A 22,891-nucleotide genomic window follows, 5' to 3' on the forward strand; every position below is an offset into this window, starting at 1 on the left:
CTAAATACCCTTTATGTAAAATTTCAAATGTTTAGACCAGAAATTGTCTGAGTAATTTGGTAGAGACCGCAGAGATAAATTTTTTTTTTAAATTTGACCCCTTAACATTATTGTTTTGGGCTCAAATCAAGTTATTAAGTTAGATCCATGTCCAAAGAAGTTTTTCATGAGCCGTTCCATATAAGTTAACAACTTTACCGAAATTCTATTACTAACGATTACTATATTGTCCAATTTCTACTGTACACTCTTTAACCCTTATTCTCGAGTGGCCTCTTGGTCTCGATAAGTGGTGATGCCTATGTAAAAAATAAATAAATAAATACACATTACTCTTTATTATTGGGTAGATGATAGTTTATTATAAATAAGAGTTTAGTTTAAGATGAAAGGAATGTGACCTGTTCCGAAGAGCCTTAGAATTTTGCATAAGGCAGTGATACCTTGTTATGAGATCTTATACTTACAGTAATGTTATCAAAAATCCTAGTCATCATTGCGATCAGCATGTTAATGAGTACAGTGACCATCGTGATGTTGTAGAGGCCAAAGATGAAATAGCCGACATCTTCAGTGAACGTATTTCTGAATTTTCCCAACAGCACGACGTGGGCGTCACCTCGACCGAACAATGACCAGAAAAGAGTTCGGAACGTTTTGATGAAACTAAAAAGAAGCAGAAGAAGAAAAAAAAAGTATCATGAACATAGCGTAAGAATACCCACACCCTCGCAAATTGTTAAGATCCGCCCATTCAATCTGAATGTAACATACTGTTTCAAATTTGGGCGTGACAAATCTATGAACGGGCAAAGCCGTCATAGAGATGTGTACTTTATCACATTACATCTTTTACAAAGCGATGGTGGGTGATAGCATAAACATACAATTGCATTAATGTACTATTATATAGACTAGCAGGACCCGTGGAAACTTCAAGGAAATATATTTAATAAACAAATTTGTTTTGATAAAGTTGATATTTTTCTGGATAGCGCAAATAATTAATTTTTTGAATGGAGGAGAAAAAAAAAAACGCAGCAAATACGAGTTTATTAACATTTCTTTGGAAATAGTGTCCATTGTATTTTAAATGTAGAACTGACCCAAATGCGATACATTAATAAGTACTAAATACTCAGAAAGTTATATTATGCTACATAGTTCAATACAAATAATAAAATCACATTATAAGAAACAATCTTTATTTTACTCCTTCAGTTCATCACCTCTTGGCAGACAATGATCTTTTGTTTGCCTTGTTTCTTTCGAATGTTCCTTTTTTACGTAACGTTTCGCTGACTTGTTTTTTTTTTTCAGTGAAAAACCGTTGCACGTCGAAATTACGAGTTACTTTCTCAGATTATTACAACAATGACCATATATTATTGTTGTAATGATATTCGAAAACGAGGCTACATCAAAGGAAGATCTTGTTGAAGATTAGCATTTCAAAAGCCAAGTTTAGTGATTTTTTTGTAGCAGTATGGCCTTCAAAAATTATATTTGTCTTTTTTCAAAGTATGGACTAAGTTAAGAAGAAGCCGAATATTATATAGATATTCCTTTTCTTCTATGACTATATTAGCTGGACGCCCGGCATTGCTCGGTCGTACAATACACTTAAACGTTATATTTTAATTTATGCCAACTGCGTATGTATCATTAGTGAATCTATCCTCTATTGATTATCATTATATTACGGAGAATAATTTGCCCGGTGGACTAATTTGCATAAATAAATAAATAAATAAATAAAATTAAATTAAAAATTTAAAAAAATTAAAAAATTAGAAAATAATGATAATATCCTTCATCAGATTCCGTCCGTATTTGGTTACAATATCACGTCAGCTGATATTTGGGTTTGACGATGAATGCCCTGGAAAGTCACTTCTGATTAATGTTTAGTTTTAAAATATGCAAACGAAGAAATGATTTTCAGTGATTTTAAATGGTACCACTTTTATCGTAATTTGAATTCATTATAAAGAATGAGTTCAAATAAAATAGTGAAGTACACCCGGCCTTGAACAGAGAATCATTCAATCTGTAGTCGAATGCTCTACCATTGAACTACATTTCCAAATGTCAACAATTCTGTTTTTCTGTTTGTTTGTTTGTTTGTTTGTTTAAGAAAAAATGGTTTGTTGAGATTTTATTATTTCCCTTGCCGGTGTAACGTAAAATATTCCCCCGTAAAAATTCTTTTTATCTATATGAAAGAAACACTATTTTTAGAATCGAATTTTTCGATTTTCAATACTTATCGGATGAATTTTTGTACATAACATGTCTAAGTACACTGCCAGACAGAAATTACTTCATGTGAAATTTACAAAAGATAGGCTCAGCCATTTCAGAATCTATAAGGAAGAAACTCACGTGCACATAAAGTGATTTTTTATATAATAGTAGAGATTATATAGCTATTTGCTTTCTTCTGACCTCTATGATCACGTGATCTTTTCTTGAACGAAGGTAATGTTTGCCCAATCAAAATTAGAAACCCCCGTGGTAATTGTTTTAATTTTAAAGAAATCATTAGAAAAATATACGTCCCTCTATCGCATATTTTTGCTAGAACTGTCACCTAAGCTTCAACCTCTGTCCCATCGACGAAATGTTGCATCCCTCTGCCTGTTTTACAAGTATTTTAATGGTGGATGCTCCGACAAATTACAAGCCTTTGTATCCCCTCGATGTAATTACCCCCGACAAACTTGATAAGCAGAAAAGTTCCACCCCTTCACAGTAGAGATCAAGTGTAATGTGAAAACATCTTGCAGGGATACTATCTAAAGGGATTGAGCAGCAACGTATGTCCCTAATAGTAGCTCTCTACATCAAGGTGGCACTGTGTCTTGTTTGGGGTAAAAATGTAATTAAAAAAAAAAGATCGATAGGATTATATAATTGTAAAAGAACTTCACACATTACACAGTTAATGATCCAAAATAATTTATTTTACTTAAAAATAATTTCCAACGATATTGATAATGTTCACCCTCTTCCTACTGCAGACATAAATGCACCTGAACATGAGGGAACCGGTTCCCTAAGGGGACTATTCTGATAGGCACACACACACAAAAAAAAAAAAAAAAAAATAACTGAGAACGGATCCGTCAGCATTCTCCAACTGGGGCGCTTTAAGTGATTGCACTAAAACAACCTTCTCCCGAAAAAGAAGGTAATGAATGAAATGATGCGCCCTCTAAGACAGAATCGAACCATACTTCATCCTGGCAAAAAGGTCTGATGGCTGCCAGAATGATGTCAAGGCGAATCTCGGCCAGAATCGACTAAACTACTTCTTCGTTTTGTTGCTTTTACTTATCACTCAGTCAGCCGATGTGTTGTCATTTGACAACGAGCTAGCGTTTATTAACAACATCCGTTATTTCTCAGTAGCTGCCGGGATTGAACAGATGCTGTTTACATTCCTAACTCGTTGTCGTTTTGATTATACAACCCCCACAAAATAAAATATTTGCTTTAACTGGACTTTCCCCATATGTGATGACTTTGTTATACATCAACATCGATAATTAGGCGCCTCGGCACTTTGGTTTTCCAGTGTACTCACTTTTGTATGGTGATGTCTCCACTGATAATTTTATGTCAGCTGTTCATGTTTCTTACTTCAATTTGATGACATACGTGCATTTAAAATATGACGTCATTCTTGCTGGGGTTTTTTATTGAGGGGGGGGGTAACTTAAGAAGTTTTACAATGAAGTTCACTCAAAAAACAAAAAAACAAAAACAAAAAAAACAGCAAGTTATTTTATTTACGTTACATAAACAATACTAAAAAGTTATGCCAATTGCTGATTACATTCGATTTAAAATATATCCACTTACCTCTTTCAATGTTACATGCAAAATAATAGTTATGGAAACAGAAACATAGCTCTTAGATACGGATCAATGTCATATTTACCATCAAATAACCAATTGAGTACAGCAGACATGTCAAAGTGAGAATCCCGCGAGGGCCACATACCGTATCGTCCCAAAACGATATACACCCTAGGCGGGTTGAATTGGTATTATTCAAGGGAGGAAGTTTCATGGGAATATCAGATTCACAAGCGGTCCCCAGTCGCCTGTATATTCTTGTCAGGGGAGAAGACAATGTTACGTGTCGACATTCTCCTAAATACAGCGCCTGGTATTGCCAAATGCTCGCCCATCTGGTATTAACCATACTCAGCGTCGCTTAACTTTGATGATCTAGCGAGAACCGGTGTGCCAACGCGATTATGCTGTATAAGGCGGTCATAAGAGTCAGTTTATGTTATAATAAGGGTCGCAATCCTACAACTATAACTGAAGCCGTTTAATAAAAATTATTGCAGAATATTTTCCATTTGATTTAGAACATGCAATAGTTTAGTCTTATTCAAGAATCCAAGTACAAATGTGCATGCAGTTTAACAAAAAATATAACGAAAAAAATTAGCATGCTATATAAATGTGTGTTTTATTTCAATTTAAATTACTGGTTCAATAGTATCTAAATACAACAGCAACAAATCCAATGCAACAAACGACAATAGTTCAAAAAGGACAAGTGTTCAAATACTTTTCATGTATTGTTCCGAAGCTTGAGACATTTTGGTAAGTCAAGCTGTGCAGTTCCGATAGAGATGACAAGCGATGATCAGCCAACCTAGTACTCAGAAAAGTTTTGACATGAATTATTGAAAATCCATCCTAAGTTTTCATAATGTAACTGCTTGTAACATTTTTGCTAATAATGACAGTCGGGTTATTTGAAAAACGTTTTTGTCTTCGGAATTCTAATGGCTTGATCAATGGATTCAATGTAAAGAAAAATCTTACTAATTTTCTGACATCTCTTGAATTTTGTTTGAAGACTTTCAGTTAATCTTATACAGATATGGATCTCATATGGGAACAGCTGTGTAAAAACTAATACCTACGTCCGAGCAGTCGACATTGTCCAAGAATTGTGAACGTGCAAACGAAAAAGAAACCTATGAGATTGATCATTAATAGGATGTGAGCATAAAGTTAACTTCTGTGATCTAGCGAGAACCGGCGTGTCAACACGAATATGTCCTAAAAAGCAATTATGCCGTATAAGACGGTCATAAGAGTCAATTTACATAAGCGAAAAAAAAAAAAAAAAAAAAAAGAAGCAAATGAAGTATGCATAGTCCCTCGCGAGTGCACAGTGAACGAGGCATAAAAAATGACTAAGTTCAGCATTTGTACTCCTCATTCCCATTTAGCCCCAAAAGTCCTCAGGGGACGTCAGATCTTAGTGAAAATGAACAAACGGTGCAGTTTTAGGCTTAACATATGTAAATTCGAGTTCTGCACCATGCAAAAAAAGCAAAAAAAACAAAAAAACAAAAACAAAAAAAAAAACAAACAAACAAAAAACAACAAATGAAATAGTATGCTGTAAAGTCAAACATTTGCCCCTCTCCATTTAGCCCCATAAGTCCCCAAAGCCTTAACATATTTGAATTTAGCATCATGCAAAACAGCTACATGCACATACACAGAACATTTTGGACAAATATGGTAAAATAGTCCCAAAAATGAAATTTCTTTATTAGCCCTAAAAGAGTTATCGCGAAGTATAGACAAATGAAATTATATAGAAATCAGTTAGTTACGACTTTTCGGAAAGTTTGATGAAAAACCAAGCATCAATTTTATTTTTAATAAGTACAAAAGTGTCAAATTTTAGCCATTTTAACCCGAAAGACACCTCAGGGGGGGGCGGAGTTTTCCCGGAAAATCCGTCCTGTTACTTTTTGACTCATATCATGTTTAATATATGTGCAAAATTCAGTTTTTAAAGTGGGCGAGCACAGGACCGTGCGTAACACTGAGTGATTATTCATCTTTCAAGACAAAAAGTGGATATTCATGAATGATGCCACTTACTTTCCAAAATTTTCTCTCGCTCTCACATCCAAATTCTTGGGAACGACTTCGATTTTTTCATGGACACCGTAATACCAGAAGAGATTCTGTAGACCGAGAATGTAGGCTAATAGAATCAGGGAGAAAAGAATCAGAAACTTGGCAATTTCCTGAAAAATATTTTAAAAATCAGAGAAAAAATTGAATATTAAAGTTGTTTTGAGAATCAAAACAAGTTGTTTTGAGAACTCGTTTTGATTCAACGCTGTTCAATTATAAACGAATGAAATATAATTCGTCTATAGACCCCCTCCCCCCCAAAAAAACTATAAAAAACTTCCTTATATTAGGCTAGTATTTCGCGTGTGTTAATGACATTGCTTGCAGTATTCGTCAATCAATTTAATGTAGTATGCTGTAAACGGAAAATTAACTGAAAGAATAAACATAAAACACGGTTGGCGTTAACAATTTTATTTTTGCAACTGAAGGGAAAAATATTCCTGTGCAAATAACTGTTGTTGGATCTAGTAGTAAGCTATAGCTCTCTCTCTCTCTCTCTCTCTCTCTCCCCTCCCTCTCTGTCCTTCTCATCCGCATATGTAATATCAAACATTCAATCACTGCTAGACCCAAAATTGGTAGAGGAATTTGGTAGAATCTACAAAGGTCAACTCTTTCAACTTTGACCTTTTGGCAGCCAAATTTTCGCCCCAAAACTGATTAAAATGCTTGCCGCATGTCTGAATACCCGCTATGTATAAATTTCAAATGTTTACACCCAAAATTGTCTGAGTAGTTTGCTAGACACCGCAAACGTCAAATCTTTTGAAATTGGCAGCTTAAATTTTTTTACCCAAACCGATTAAAAAGCTTGCCCTATCTTTGAATACCCTTTATGTAAAATTTCAAATATTTAGACCAGAAATTGGTTGAGTAATTTGGTAGAGACTGCAGAGGTAAAATTTTTTTTTAACTTTGACCCCAATTTTGACCCCATAACATTTATTTTTTGGACTCAAATCAAATTAAAAAGTTTGATCCATTTTCAAGTAGTCTACATTTAAAAATTCAAGTGTGTAAACCCAAAATTAGCAGAGGAGTTTGGTAGAGTTTTCAAAGGTCAAATCGTTGAACATTGACACCTTAACAACCAAATTTCTGCCCGAAACCCGATTAAAAAGATTTTCCCAAATCTTAGTATCCCTTATGTCAAATTTCGAGTCTCTAGACCAAAAATTGACAGAGTTATTTGGTAGGGAAATGTACACAGACACACACAGACATTTTCACTTTTATAGACATACTAGCATTTCAGACCGGCGTTGCCCGGGTGTTTGAATGTGTATGTTGAGCAAAAAAAAAGTGGTAGTAGGAAGGCAGGCTCGAACCCGTACTATAAAGGAGGAAAAGAACGGAAAAAACTGACGTCTTTGCTGTTACAACCACCGCCAAATCGGAAGTGACGTAGGCTTTAATTAAGGTTAGACAATCGAAAGGAGAGGATGACTCGAAAATATCGGCGAAAAAAGAGACCACCCCTGTAGAAAAGTGCCCAGTTGAAGGTGAAGATATTAACGTTTTTAGCCAATTTTTTTATATTTGTCGTCTGAAAGGTCGAACTTCAAAATGATACTGATCTTGTAAAAATCCGTCGCTTCTGTCGAAAGTTTTAGGCAGACATGCAAACATACATACATACATTTATATATATTGGTAACTCAAATTTCCGACCCAAACCAATTAAAAAGCTTTCCCTATCTCTGAATACCCTTTATGTAGAATTTCAAATGTTTAGACCAGAAATTGTCTAAGTAATTTGGAAGAGACCGCAGAGATCATTTTTTTTTTTTTTTTAACTTTGACTCCTTAACAGCCAAATTTCTGGCCGAAAACCGATGACATAGATTTTTCCAAATCTCAGTACCCTGTATATGAAATTTCGAGTCTGTAGACTGAAAACTGACAGAGCTATTATGTAGGGAAATGTACACAGACAGATACACAGACACACACACTTTCACAGATATATCGATATACTAGCATGGGTGCCCGGCGTTTCCCGGGTATTTGGAGGTGTATGCTGAGCAAAATAAAAAAGAAAGAAAAGGGTCAATTTTTTTAATTTTGACTCCTATTATGACCCCTTAACATTTATTGTTTTGGGCTCAAATCCAGTTATTAAGTTTGATCCATGTCCAAGGAACCTATATATAAAATTTCAATTGTGTAAACCCAAAATTTTCGGAGGAGTTTGGTAGAGTTCTCAAAAGTCAAATCGTTGAACTTTGACCCCTTAATCGTAAAATTTCTGCCCGAAAATCAATCACATCGATTTTTCCAAATCTCAGTACCCTGTATATCTAATTTCGAGCATGTAGACTAAAAATTGACAGAGTTATTGCGTAGGGAAATGTATACAACCCGACAGACACAGACACGCTCACTTTTATAGATACATGATGATTACAACGTCTTGTCAGACGAGTGCCACTCCCTCAGACATTTAAAATCCCTGAGCCCAAATGTCTGAGGGAGTATCTATACAAATATGATGTTACAGAGTCTTAGCTTTGTACGACAGCGAAGTCTCTCTCTCGGTTCAAAATGTTGAGATCCAGCAAAAGTGCAAGATAGCCAGCAACAAATTAAACTGCAGACCAGCTTAATGCGGGTACTGGTCTTCCGCTTTATGGTTTTTTAAATCAAAGATTTGCTTCTCCTAGAAAGGTTGCCTTCACCACGGCTTACGGGAGCCCTCTCCACCCCAATACACATATACACACACACAAATATACACGGTGCTAGTTGGCCGTTGACCCAGAAAAAGAGTTCATTCGCCCTTTGGTCAGGTCATGTCATATGCTACTGGTACCATGTAACCCAGTACTACCTGCCTCATGGTCGGGTCACCGGCGACTAAACTGGTTCCCCCACCAGACTTGTTTGGTGAGGAGGGCGGCTTGTCTCCCTCAAGGATTCTACATACATACATACATACATACATACATACATGATGAATGCAACGTCTTGTCAGACGAGTGCCACTCCCTCAGTCACTGAAAGTCCATGATCCCGAAGATAACCTTTTTTCTTTTTTAGTCCTGCCAGCGAATTCACACGCTCAAGCAGACATGACATTGAAGACGGTCCTTGGCATACATACATATATATACATATACACAGATACATACACATACATACCCATAAACATACACACATCCATACACAATACATATAACACATACATACAAACATATACATACACACATGCACACACATATACATACATATGAATACACATATATACTATCATATACAAATACATACACACATATAAATACATATTCACATACATATATGTACACATGTATGTACATATACATACATACTCATAAAGTTACCTACATATACCTACACATACATATATATGCACCTATACGCATCCATATATATGCATATATACATATACATACACACAAATATATATACGTATATACATACAAACACACATAAACAAATATACACAAAAATAAATAAATAAAAATATATGCACACATACATATATACATACATATACAAATAGGTATACATACACATACATACACTAGTACATATATTAATATACATTTAATATACATACATACATACATACATACATACATACATACATACACATATGCATACATAGAATAATGGCAGATCAATTATTACATGCTTCCAGCATTTCCGGGCTACACACGTGACACTTTTTCCATCGCCACGGACAATTTTTATAGACAAATGCCTGAGGGAGTATCTATACAAAGATGATGTTACAGAGTTTTAGCTTTGTACGACAGCTAAGTCACTCTCTCTCGGTTCAAAATGTTGAGATCCAGCAACAAGCATCAGCAAGATAGCCAGCAACAAATCAAACTGCAGACCAGCTTAATGCGGGTACTGGTCTCCCGCTTTATGTTTTTTTTAAATCAAAGATTTGCTTCACCCAGAGGGGTTGCCTTAAAATGGCTTTTAGGAGTCCTCTCCACCCCACACACATATCGAAATAAAGATATACACGTACACATACAAGCATGCATACAAACAGATGCACGCGAACATACATACACAAGAACAAACACACATGACGGCATGCACATACACATATACTTTCATACATGCACGCATGTACATACATATGCACATACACGTACATGTAGAATATATATGAAGGAGCATTTATGATGACGATGATGATGGTTGTTACGAATAGGTGAATTCAACATGAATAAAAGAGTAAAACAATCCCAAATACACAAAACATAGAATAGAGAGACGTTCGCATACATACATACATACATACATACATACATACATACATGATGATTGCAACGTCTTGTCAGACGAGTGCCACTCCCTCAGGTACTAAAAGTCCATGAGCCCGAAGATAACCTTAACTTTAGTCCTGCCGAAAAACAAAACAAGAAAAAAATTCACACGCACAGGCAGACATGACACTGAAGACGGTCACTGGTATATATACATATATATACATGCACGCATGCATACACATATGCACATACACACATACAAATAACCCACATATATGCATATATACATACACACTACACATATGCATACATAGACATACTTATACATAAACATACACAAGACGGTCATTGGCATGCATACACACACAAATATATATATTTAAACGCAAATATGCATATATACAGATACACACATATCTGTAAACATACACCATGAATACACATACATACGTATACAGACACATATGCATACATACAGATATACATACATACACATACATACATCCATACGTACACATACGCACATACATATATACACACATTTACCTACATATACATACACGTATGTAAATATGCACTGATACATACAGATATACATACATACACACCTACAAATACATACACACATATACATACATCCATACGTACACATACGCACATACATATATACACACACACACTTACCTACATATACATACATGTACGTAAATATGCACTCATACACACATACATATATGCCCACACATACACACATGTATATGCATACATACACAAATGCATAAATACACATACACACGCCCATATACATACATGCACACAAACACACATATACGTACATATAAACATAGATATACACACATACACATGTACATAAACATACATACACCTATATATATACATAGGTACATATAATAATGGCAGATCAATTACTACATGCTTCCAGCATTTCAGACCTACACGCGTCACAACTTTTCCGTCGCAATAGGACCGTTTTTTTTTGTTTTGTTTTTCTTATAACCTGAGGGAGTATCTGTACCTGATGGTGTTACAGAGTTTTAGCTTTGTACGACAGCTAAATCTTTCTCTCGGTTCAAAATGTTGACATCCAGCAACAAGCAAGAGCAAGATAGCTAGCAACAAGTCAAACTGCAGACCAGCTTAATGCGGGTACTGGTCTCCCGCTTTGTTTTTTAATTCAGAAATTTGCTTCTCCTAGAGGGGTTGCCTTCACCACGGCTTACGGGAGCCCCCTCCACCCCGCATACACATGGAAATAAACACATGCGTACATAGACATACGCCAACATACGTGTGCATGCGCACAGTCATACAAACGTAATCACGTAGAGGCACACACACATATACGCATATACACACACATACGTACACACACACATGCAAAATACACACGAATAAATAGTCCAAAAGTCATAAATAGTAAGTAAGTGATCAGCGATTGGACCACTTTTGTCCCCCCTCCCCGCCTGGATTTTCCTCCTATTTTTTTTAAAATAAAGTTTGATTCAAACTCATTTTTTTGCAACACATGAAGACAAGATTAACAGACTCGCATATAATTTTCCAAACAAAACAATGTACGAATTGACAAGACAGTCCAACTGAAAGTTATTTAAAGACGCTTGCACTTTTTTTTTTTAAATAAAGTTTGTTTCAAACTCATTTTTTTGCAACACATGAAGACAAGATTAACAGACTCGCATATAATTTTCCAAACAAAACAACGTACGAATTGACAAAACAGTCCAACTGAAAGTTATTTAAAGACGCTTGCACTTTTTTTTTTAAATAAAGTTTGTTTCAAACTCATTTTTTTGCAACACATGAAGACAAGATTAACAGACTCGCATATAATTTTCCAAACAAAACAATGTACGAATTGACAAGACAGTTGGACTGCCTGTCTTGTCACATACATACATACATACATACATACATACATACATACATACATACATACATACACAGGCAATCGACATGAATGCATTCATTATTACTTTACTCTTTCTTTACTCTTTTTCACCCTGACAAAGACCTGTGTCTAAGTGGTTACTGTTTGGGACCATTTCTTCAGGATCACTATGTAGATAGATTAGTAAGAAGATGTCTGTTCACATTAAATTTAAATTTCTGCATGTTCGTACAGTGAAGGAAGCAGGAAACAGAGAGAGAATTCGAAAGTCTAGCTGTTCGAAGGAAGAAACTACTGGCTTTCCGGCATCTAGCGACCTCTGCAGTGAAGGGGTGAGCTTTTAATACTTGTAGTATTTATCAGTGGTATTTACGTCGAGGGGGACACAATTGCTGTTATTTCAGATCACATTCCATTAAAATACTTATAAAACAAACGCAGGAATGCAACATTGCGGCGATGGGACAAGAATTGGAGCTTGATTGATAGTCTGGGAAACTAATATGTTTGAAACTTTTTGGGACATTGTCTAAGAAGGAGAAACTGGGCACCAGCCCAGATTTAGCAACAATACTCCGCGCATGAGCGAATGATGGTTTTGTATAGATGAAGGATATTATCAGATGTAAGCAGTTTTCTAACACGGTCATGTTTCTACCACTTTCTTTGCAGCAGTCTTGGCAATGTATCTGTTTCAATTCATGCTTCCTGTTAATGTTAACCCAAGGAGTTTGAACGATGAGCTCTAGGGTAGTGTTATTAGTCATTGTATTAAGCTTAGGATCATAATATAAACTCGATAAGCTAGAATGGATCAACGAGGTTTTGCACCATACACGATACAGCAGATTACACAGCTCGTTACAGTATCTATAAGGCCAATGATGCACCCTCCAAATCCAAGACAACATGGCCCACAGATTTAAATCGAAATAAATCACTAGAACGATCACGGGAATGTATATCCAAGAATTTGAGCAAATATTCAAACAAAAGATGAATTAATTTTACCTTGATCATTCTACCGAGGGAAATCTGCAATGGTCCCAAAGTTGAGCTCGCCGGCAGGACGTAAGAGATTCTGGCAAACGTCAAAATATTCGCAATGGCATGGGTAGCATCAGAAATATTATCCGGGTCATACATGTCCCAGTAGAAGCGATCTGTGAACGAAATCATCAATAATTACATGCAGTTAAGATTACAGGATGTGCCTACAAAATGAACAAGAATATGTCAGTTGTGAGACTGCATAACTTTACCCGACAACGTAAGAAAGAGCCAACTTTATATTTGAGATTTACTTTTTTTTTTTATTATATTGTAGGAAATATTCCTCAAGTTATGCATGGAAACTTTGATAACGCTGATGTTTATCTTAGAGTGAAGTTTTGCTTGGTGGTTATAATTATCAAAGAGCATCGAATCCATAATCAAATTAGAAAAAAAAAAAATATCGGAAGCCGAAATTCCGACAGTGACCGAAATTTTAAAAGTCAATATGAAGCAAGATACCAGACTTCATTGGATACAATACGGACCATTAGTGAGTCTTTATTATGAACTGAACCGAAGTCAGCGTCAAACGTGACTGACCTTTTCCGTGACTTTGACATCCAAAAGTTAGAATATGATCGAAATCTTAATCAAGTTTGGCGACGATTGGTCAAGCGATTTTGACGCAAGGTTGTATGCAAACAATGACAAATTCAGTCTATGCATAAACCCCTTGACACAGATAATAAAAAGGCGAATGAAACAATTTTAACCCATGTATATAAAATACAGTTTGTGAATATGTGTATAAACACGGTCATGTATATTAGGCAAAAATAAATTTATCGCCTATGTGTGTATAGCATTACCTACCCTTGTACTACAGACACTCAGCGGAAGGCATTTCAAACACAAATTATCTCCCTTTGCACTATCCGTTATATAAAGAACGCTGCACAGAAAATCCAATCTCTTTTTCACCCAGGTAGATTACTGGCAATACCTAACCAAAGTATTTCTTTTAGTCTCACAGTTGAACACTCACTAACCAGCACGTGTGTTCTAATCAAACATGTTATATGGTACGTAAGACGTTCCTCTTAACTTATTTAAGCACAGACATACAATTTGAAAATTTTGTTGTACACATTCTCACGGATACAATTTCAAAATGTGCTATAAATAAACGTTTTTATATGCGTTATTGTTTCCGAGTTGTTACTTTGTTTTCATTGGTAAATATTTATATTTTTTATTGAAATCGCTTTAGAAAAATCATGAAGCCATTTGATGTAGAGAGCTAAGAAAATACCGCTTCAAAGTTTAAAAAAAAAAGCAAAAAAAAAGAAAGCAAAACTAGTCAACGATAAGCGTTATATGGATAGATTCTGAGCTAGAACAGCAATTTTTTCGCTTTCTACTCTTCACATATCTTTAAACTAAATGAGATCTGCCGTTGCTAATAATTGTTAATAATAGAAATTAATCCCGACAGACAAATGTATTACTTTCGGCAAAATTTCCTTTTTCATGTGAACCCGATCCTTTTTGGGTTATTTAATGCTAAAGCACATTACAGAGTATACACAGTTGAGTTGAAAACAAATTTATATTTTACTCATAGCGGATGAAACATTACGGGTTTATAATAGTTCTTACAATTAGTCAATTTTAATGTCCTCATAATGTTGTTATTTTTTTGGTTGGCAACCATTTCCGTCTCATTAACTTCTATCCTCGAGTGGTAGCCCAATACTAAAAAATACATTTCTAGCAAGAATTAGCGTGTAAATGATCGCAACAGATTCGGCCGGATGTTTATTGAATTATGAGCATATGTAGAAACTACTGATATGATTTCTACACAACTTGATAAAAAAGCACATCTTTGTGCTGCACACTATTTAGCAGTAATACGCCTTTTGAAGTTGTATAGAATTACATGCAGATGTGCAGTGATTAATGAGATGTGACCTTAAGGTCAACTACGGCTTCGTATACGAGATAGATAATCGAATTTTTATTTGGATTATTCGAACTACTATTCTTATTTTAATTATTTTCACAACGTTTTCATCGATGTAACTTTCCTAAGGTGCATCTTTACCAACGTTAGAATATTTATGTCAAACTCAGGAAATTAAACGGAATTTCGAACCGAATTTTAGTTAATCCACGTGGTAGCAATGTTGAATATTATTTTAGTCATTATCACCTAATAATAATTCCAGCAATGAGAATTTAACCTTCGACCTCCATGAAAGTTCTCTGAGTTTAGAATAAAGCTTATTAAGTTTGGAAACATGAAATTGGAAAATCTACAACAGTGTAGTAAATAATGGGCAATCAACAATTCCCCCACTAACCAACAATCACGAGGTTCTTTGCTCAGCAACCGAGAAGGCTAACATGCTTGCCAGTCGGCTTGCCTCAAACTCCACACTGGACCCTCTAAACCACCCCCTACCTCAATTTCCTATGCGGACAGACGCCACGCTAGACGATCTGAAAATCACCCCTGCTCAGGTGCATGCTATCATAAAAAAACCTTGACACTTCCAAAGCATGTGGACCCGACCTCATCCCAGCTGTGCTATTAAAAAAGTGCTCAGCCGAAGTAGCTCCAGTTCTCTCCAAACTCTACAACAAATGCCTTAATGAATCTTGCTTTCCGAGCTGTTGGAAAACTGCTTCTGTAGTACCAGTATTCAAGAATTCTGGCGAAAGAACTGACCCATTAAATTATCGCCCTATTAGCCTCCTCCCACTTTTTTGCCAAAATATTTGAGACCTTAATTAACCATGCTCTAGTCCAGCACCTTACAGATGCTAAACTTCTGACCGACCATCAATATGGATTTAGACAAGCCCGTTCCACGGCAGACATCCTCACTGTAATCTCTGAACGCATATACCATTCACTGGACAAAGCGGGAGAGGGCAGAGCGGTAGCTCTAGATATATCTAAGGCTTTTGACAGGGTATGGCATGAGGGTCTCCTCAGGAAGATTAGATCTTACGGTATCACTCGTAGAATACTTAACATAATTAAATCCTTCTTAGATAAGAGAAAAATCCAAGTTGTCCTCGACGGTCGTACATCTAAACAGTGTGATATAAATGCGGGAGTGCCTCAGGGGTCTATCCTTGGACCTCTATTGTTCCTAATATTTATTAATGACCTCCCCAACAAAACTGCCTCTGAGATGGGTATATATGCTGATGACACCACACTCTATAGCAGGCACGACAGGAAAACAAACGAACATGTATCTAAAGTAATGGCAGAAACACTAGAGGATGACCTCCAATCAGTAGTGGAATGGGGACAAAAATGGATGGTAACGTTCAATGCCACCAAGACAAAACTGGTTTCATTCAATAATTACAAGAAACCTTCTCTACCACCTATAGCAATGGCCAACGACTCTTTATCTGAGAGTACGTCTCTCAAGCTCCTTGGCCTAACGTTCACAGGAAACATGAGTTGGAACAATTACATCGAGGGCATTGCCAGGACCGCTGCAAGGAAGGTGGGCTCTCTACCGTGCTAGAAAGCTTCTAATACCCGAAAGTATCCTGTACCTCTATAAGGCCACTATTCGCCCATGTATGGAGTATTGCTGTCATATTTGGGCCGGTGCATCGGCTACTAGTCTCTCGCTCCTTGACAGGGTTCAAAAGAGAGTCGCAAATCTGATAGGCCCTAAACTGGCATCTAAACTTCAGCCTCTGTCCCATCGTCGAAACGTTGCATCCCTCTGCCTGTTCTACAAGTGTTATAATGGTGAATGCTCTGAAGAACTGCAAGCACTTGTGCCTCCACGACGTGAACACCCTCGACAGACCCGACAAGCTGCAAAATCCCACCCCACACTGTAGAGATCCCTAGATGTAAAAGATCTTTCTACTCCAGTAGTTTCTTCCCCAGAACTGCTAGACTTTGGAATTCCATTCCAGGTCACTGCTTCCCCAACTGTACTGACATGCATAAGTTCAAGTGCAACGTGAACCAACATCTCGCTGCCCTAATCCCTACATAGTACCCCAGTAGATGTTTCCCCTGATAGTAGCCCCTACACCAAAGTGGCAATGTGCCTTGTTTGGGGTGAAAATGTAATAAAAAAAAACAAAAAAAAAATTAAAGAAGGCTGGAGAATTAGGTACGAGCAAAAATGGCAGAAAACAAAAACAAAAAAAAACCAAAACAAACAAACAAACAAACAAACAAAACCCCAACAGACTTCCGTATTTCTTAAAAGGGGCTTATCGTAATTATTTTTTTTAGTTTTACGTTTAATTTTTGATTGTGTTTAAAGATAAACGACTGAAGTTAATCTATAATATGAAAAATGTATATTTACGTGTAAAAAATACAGTGGCAAGTTTTAAAAATTCATTCGAATTTCAAGTTCGAATAAATTAAATTAAAAATTCTGGAAAAATAATTATAAGTTATCTTGAAACCATTTCAACGATAATTAAAATCTTAAGATCCCGAATTTAAAAAAAATATGCAATACTTAAAAAAAAAAAAACAAAGGAATACTTTTTACAAATAAATTTGCATAATTTAAAAAAAGCCGGCTAGTTTTAAAAACGTCGGCCACAATTTGTAAACACACAATGTCTGCTGATTTTCAGAAAGTAAGTTAGCAAGTTGAGTAGTTCTAGAACAGTATAACCCCGGGATATGTTTTTTTCGGGTTACGATGAACTGTATTTTGCTACTAATTTTTAATGCCGTATCCCGGGGTTCTACTGTAATCTTAGATAGAGATTAGTATTCTTAGGCTGTAAAATTATTTTCTTAGTTCTAATCTCATAGCGCCTGAAGGAGTAGAACAAGTTTGGCAATGCCAGAGCTAGTAGGAATACGGGAATTCATGTCTTTTTTTTCTAAGAGTATTGAACACGACTTTGTGAAGGGACCTACCCTCTTTGGTTAATATATAGACAAAGGTGATATGGATATATTTATGCTGATATTTGTTGTGTCGACATTTACTTCGACTTAACAAAATAAACCATCGTTCTCTGTTTGAAACTAGATCCAAATTTTGTTCACGAACATTTCCTATGTTCGAAAGTATATTTATGTCACTTTCTTGTTTTAGTTCTATGATGTTCATTTGTGATTAATATCGGTTTCATGGTAGAATGTACCTTGTCGAGAAAGTGGATTCTAGGCGCCATCGAAAAATCGTAATAACTATAACGAGCTGTCCAAATCGGTAAAACAAACAAACAAATAAAAAAACAAAACAATAGTACTACGGAGAGCAGCGCAGCGGCAGCGCTTCCTCAGAAGTTGCAAATATGCTCCTCACGCAAGCTGATCTGACTGTCAATTTGCTAACAACAATAATATTAAATATAAGTCAAACGCTGTTAGTAACAGCCAAAATTAGTAAAAGGACAAACACATGATGATTAAAGCTATGACAAGAGAATATTCTTTTCATTGTTTTGAATCTCGAGTATATATCCGACACAGTTAGCCACAGGTAATCAATCGAGAACCACATCACTATCTAAAAACATAAGATATTAACTGATAATAACTCGAGAGTCAAAATAATGAAAAGTATATTCTCTTGGCATAGGCTTAATCATAAGGTACATTTAAACATAATAAATTAAAGCCGGTTTATTTATTTGCCTCCCCACGAAGGTGGGCCGGGTTTAACTTGAAGGAAAATTCTAGCTTTTAAAAATGGGACACTTTGAACCAGATGTCAAATATTAACCTTGTTTTCATTTCTGATGACATAGTGTCTGGGAGAATAGAGAAAGGCAGGTACTAACTTTCATTCTACCCCCCCCCAAAAAAAACGTTGAAAGCTTAGTAAAACACGATACTTACGTTCAGTTAAGAATAAATAACGAGACTTCACAAGTGTATATATACAAAGTTTACTTACCTGGCCAACTATTAACACACACACACACACAGTATTCCGACAAAATAGAGAAATAAAAAGGAACAAACCGAGTTATGTGATCATCAATGTTTCGTCTTTATTTCGAGACTTCCTCTGGATGAAGGAGATTAAGAAAACAAAAACACCAGTACAGATATTTGAAAATGATTCATGTGCAAATCTAGGTGTGTAACAGAAATGAAATGAGTGTGTTTTCGTAATGTAATTTATTAATTGAGATTATATGTATTAATTATTACAGGGGGCGTTTCTATGGTGTGAGAAGGTTAACCTGTGTCTACAATTAAATTATGTTCTTTTAATAAAAGTTTACTTATTAATGGTGCTACATTATAGAAACCTGCACGTTGTTTAATTGTGCTTGAATTTACGATAAGCGCTGACTCAAGACGATTGTATTTTAACAGATATTCTTTCCATTCGTTCATATCTTTTGAAAACATTAACGACTATATGACATTATTAAAAATCTCCCTCTCTTTGACAACGCAACCCTCCTCCTTTTTTGAATTTCCAACGATTTTTTTTCCGTTTCCGAAATAGAACAGCATCGCACTTTGCACATGAAACATTTTCAAATATTTGTACTGGTGTTTTTGTTTTCTTAATCGCATTCATCCAGAGGAAGTCTCGAAATAAAGACGAAACGTTGATGAACACATAACTCGGTTTGTTTCTTTTTAATTATATATATAGGAGAGAGAATTTTAAAAAGTCAAAGCTATCTCACCTGCATTGAGCCAATAGATATGATACAGACATTCATTAAAATGCGCAGTGGAGTTAATTTTTTGTCGTAAATAGTCCGTCGATTTTTCTTTCTGAAATGCAAAATGTTTTATTGGTTACATTCATATACGCGTTAATGAAATAGTGAAAGACGTCGCAGAGGCATCCGTAGCAATAGTTAAAGCGTTTGTTTTATTAGATACCTAATACACATACAATATTCTATCCGAACAATCGTGACTTGAAACTTCATAGAAATAAATAAAATGGAAATATTTTCAGACAGAAAAGCTAGAGAATAAGTCCTGCACTGCAAATAGAGGATTAATAAAACAAGATTTATTTGTGCAAACATGTGAAATATGGTCCGCACAAGACTTTTGTAAGAGAATTAGTACCGTGAAGGAAGCAGAATAATGTTAAATTTTATTAAAGCTAAAATCCATTCGAGGATAAGAGTGTGTGGATAAATGGTCAATTAAACGATGTTGAATAGGAGAGAAAATAAATAAAATTAACAAAATTTTATTACTTGTGTAGTTTATGGACTGATATTTTTAGATGCTTTTCAAATTAAATTAAATTTTTATGGTGTCCATTATTTATTAAATTGTTAAGTGAAAAGACAGAATAGTTAACAAAGTCCTCCTCCTCATGGGTTTCTAAATAATGTTATTAGGGTCCGTAAACTGCAGAAGTACCCAAAATTTGATTACATTTCAGAATTTGAGATGAGGATTGATAATTTGGATTATTCAGACCACTGCTTTCATCCCGAATGTTATTTCAACAACGTTTCGGCCGATGTAATCTTATTCCGTTTTGATTCAGCAGTTAGACGGAACCCACCCACCTGAAAACAAAGGTTACATTGACCGAAACATGAAAAGAGAACAGTAGTCCGAATAATCCAACACTTATTACTTAAGAAAACGGTTGTGATAAGTATTTGCTGACATTGGATTTCAGGAAAACATGTTGTAGCCAGCGGAAAATTAATCCCGTGCTAACGTATAAAGGTTTTTTTTTTTTCAGTTGTGGCAGAAGACGAAGTCTTGCTGTGAATGTCTTAAAAGAGGGAACTAGAGATTGAAGCTCAGCCGAATATCTTCAATCGAAGTGACAATAGAGAAAGACTATCAACGGTTTTTTTTCTGTGAGAAAAGGGCCATAGAGAGAAAAAAATAAAGAGATCACTCGCCCACTAGATTTTGAAGTCGATTTGTAATGAAGAATGCTCGGAGCTGTACCTCCTAGATGTGACAGCAGTAATCCACTTTAGGACGTATCCAACACATACGCACACACAAATTTTTACAGTTAGTTTGTGTAAAACTTTTTCATAAAAGTTAAATGTTATTTACAAAAAGTTTTTAGTAAAGTTTTTCTTTGCTTTCGCGAAATTAGAACTTTTTTCGGTAAATGTAGGGTTACGTTACAACAGAACACCGACTATTCTAATTTGTTTTTTTTTTAGGGGTAATCGAGGTCGCTGACAACGAATCTGATACTCGAACCTGGGGCAAATTTACCGTTTCCATGGTATTAACCCCTGAACCCACGAACTACTTTCCACCATTTTACAGCTTCTGTTTACGCGCACGCGGCAGCATAAACGACGATTGTTGAATGTGCCTTCACGTAGAGAAATGCCTTTTCACATGGCGTACGAATCTTTTGTGGAACATTTAAATTATACGAAAAAAAAGAAAAGCACTCCAAGTGGGTGGGGTAATGTCGGAAAGACTTTTTTTTTTTCAGAACAGAATTAAAAAAAATTTTTTTTTCATTGGCGGACAATTTAAAATTCGAAGAAAAAATTGTCTAAAAAAAATTGTTGGAGGGGTGTTGGGGCACGCGCGTAGTCGGTGTTCTGTTGTAATGTAACCGTATATTTACCCTTTTTTCGTTATTTTTTAAATTTTTTATTTTTTTGGTGTTTGTATTTCCTGTAACGAAGTGTAACTTCTAACAGTAATGAGAATCTGTCGCGTGTATTCACCGCAGGCAAGTATGGTTCGCGTTTGCGGTGAATAGTAAAGGTGTATTTGTTTCGCTTTACGTGCACGCGTGTCTCAAGTTAGAATTTTAGTCTTTTTTTCTTTATGCAATATAATTGGTTATTTTTTGCTTTGCACATGCGCGTTGATCAGCGGCAAAGGTTTTCGAAACAAGTTATGTGAAAAATTTTACTGATCTGTTTTTTTTTTCTTTCTTTCTTTTTTAAATTTCAACGTTTACAACAAATACCGTGAAAAATTCTAGAAGTACGAGTTTCGGCGCAAAATAATGTAATTATTTGATTTGGGGGTAGGTTTTCTATTCACCGTATGGATATTATTATTGTTTAAATATAAAGTGGCAAGTTCTGAATTCTATGAAAGGGTAACACTCGTACGCCAATTCAATGTGAATACTGAATTCATCCAATCTACGATCAAGAGACATTTGCAGTCCTTAGTCACAATTATGTCGAGCACAACTAAGTTATACCAACAATTTGTGTTGTTTTTATCGTATCAAAAAAAGAAATGAATAAGTCCATCCCCCCCCCCCCAATTTAGCCCCATAAGTCCCCAAGGCCTTAACATATTTAAATTTGAGTTCAGCACCATGCAAAACTACTAAATAGACATACAGAGAAAATTTTGGACAAATATGGTAAAATAGTCCCAAAAATGGAATGTTTTTATTAGCCCTAAAAGAGCCCCTGGGGCACACCCAAGAGTTATCGCGAAGTATAGACAAGCAAAATTACATAGAAATCAGTTAGTTACAACTTTTCAGAAAGTTTTATAAAAATCTAAGGTATCAATTTTTTTTAATAGGCACAAAAGTGTTAATTTTAGCCATTTTAAACTGAAAGGCACCCCTAGGGGGGCAACCGGAGTTTTCCCGGAAAATCTGTTCTGTTGCTTCTTTACTCATATCATGTTTAATGTTTGTGCAAAATTTAAAAAAATTCTAAAGCGTAGTTATTGAGAAAAGTGCGGACAGACGGACAGACGAACGGACAAGGGTGAATTTACAGGTCCACCCTCTTTTTGTCGAGGGGGGGGGGTACCTGT

The 22,891-nt window shown here is 35.7% G+C and overlaps 1 protein-coding gene across 1 annotated transcript in view; it reads right to left on the minus strand.

Annotated features, from left to right (window-relative positions):
- The window catches only part of LOC145280649 (short transient receptor potential channel 7-like), an 84,797-nt gene that overhangs the window by 17,766 nt on the left and 44,140 nt on the right, over positions 1–22,891 (minus strand). Inside the window, exons 10-13 of the mRNA XM_080132171.1 lie at positions 19,825–19,915; positions 13,165–13,316; positions 5,932–6,080; positions 468–666 (exon numbers count right to left, since the gene is read on the minus strand). Of these exons, the coding sequence (XP_079988297.1) occupies positions 468–666; positions 5,932–6,080; positions 13,165–13,316; positions 19,825–19,915 (591 nt within the window). The remainder of the gene's footprint in view (positions 1–467; positions 667–5,931; positions 6,081–13,164; positions 13,317–19,824; positions 19,916–22,891) is intronic.

The sequence above is a fragment of the Euprymna scolopes genome, chromosome 1 (assembly GCF_053919585.1).
Source record: "Euprymna scolopes isolate OS-2025 chromosome 1, ASM5391958v1, whole genome shotgun sequence".
Taxonomy (NCBI): Eukaryota; Metazoa; Mollusca; class Cephalopoda; order Sepiida; family Sepiolidae; genus Euprymna; species Euprymna scolopes.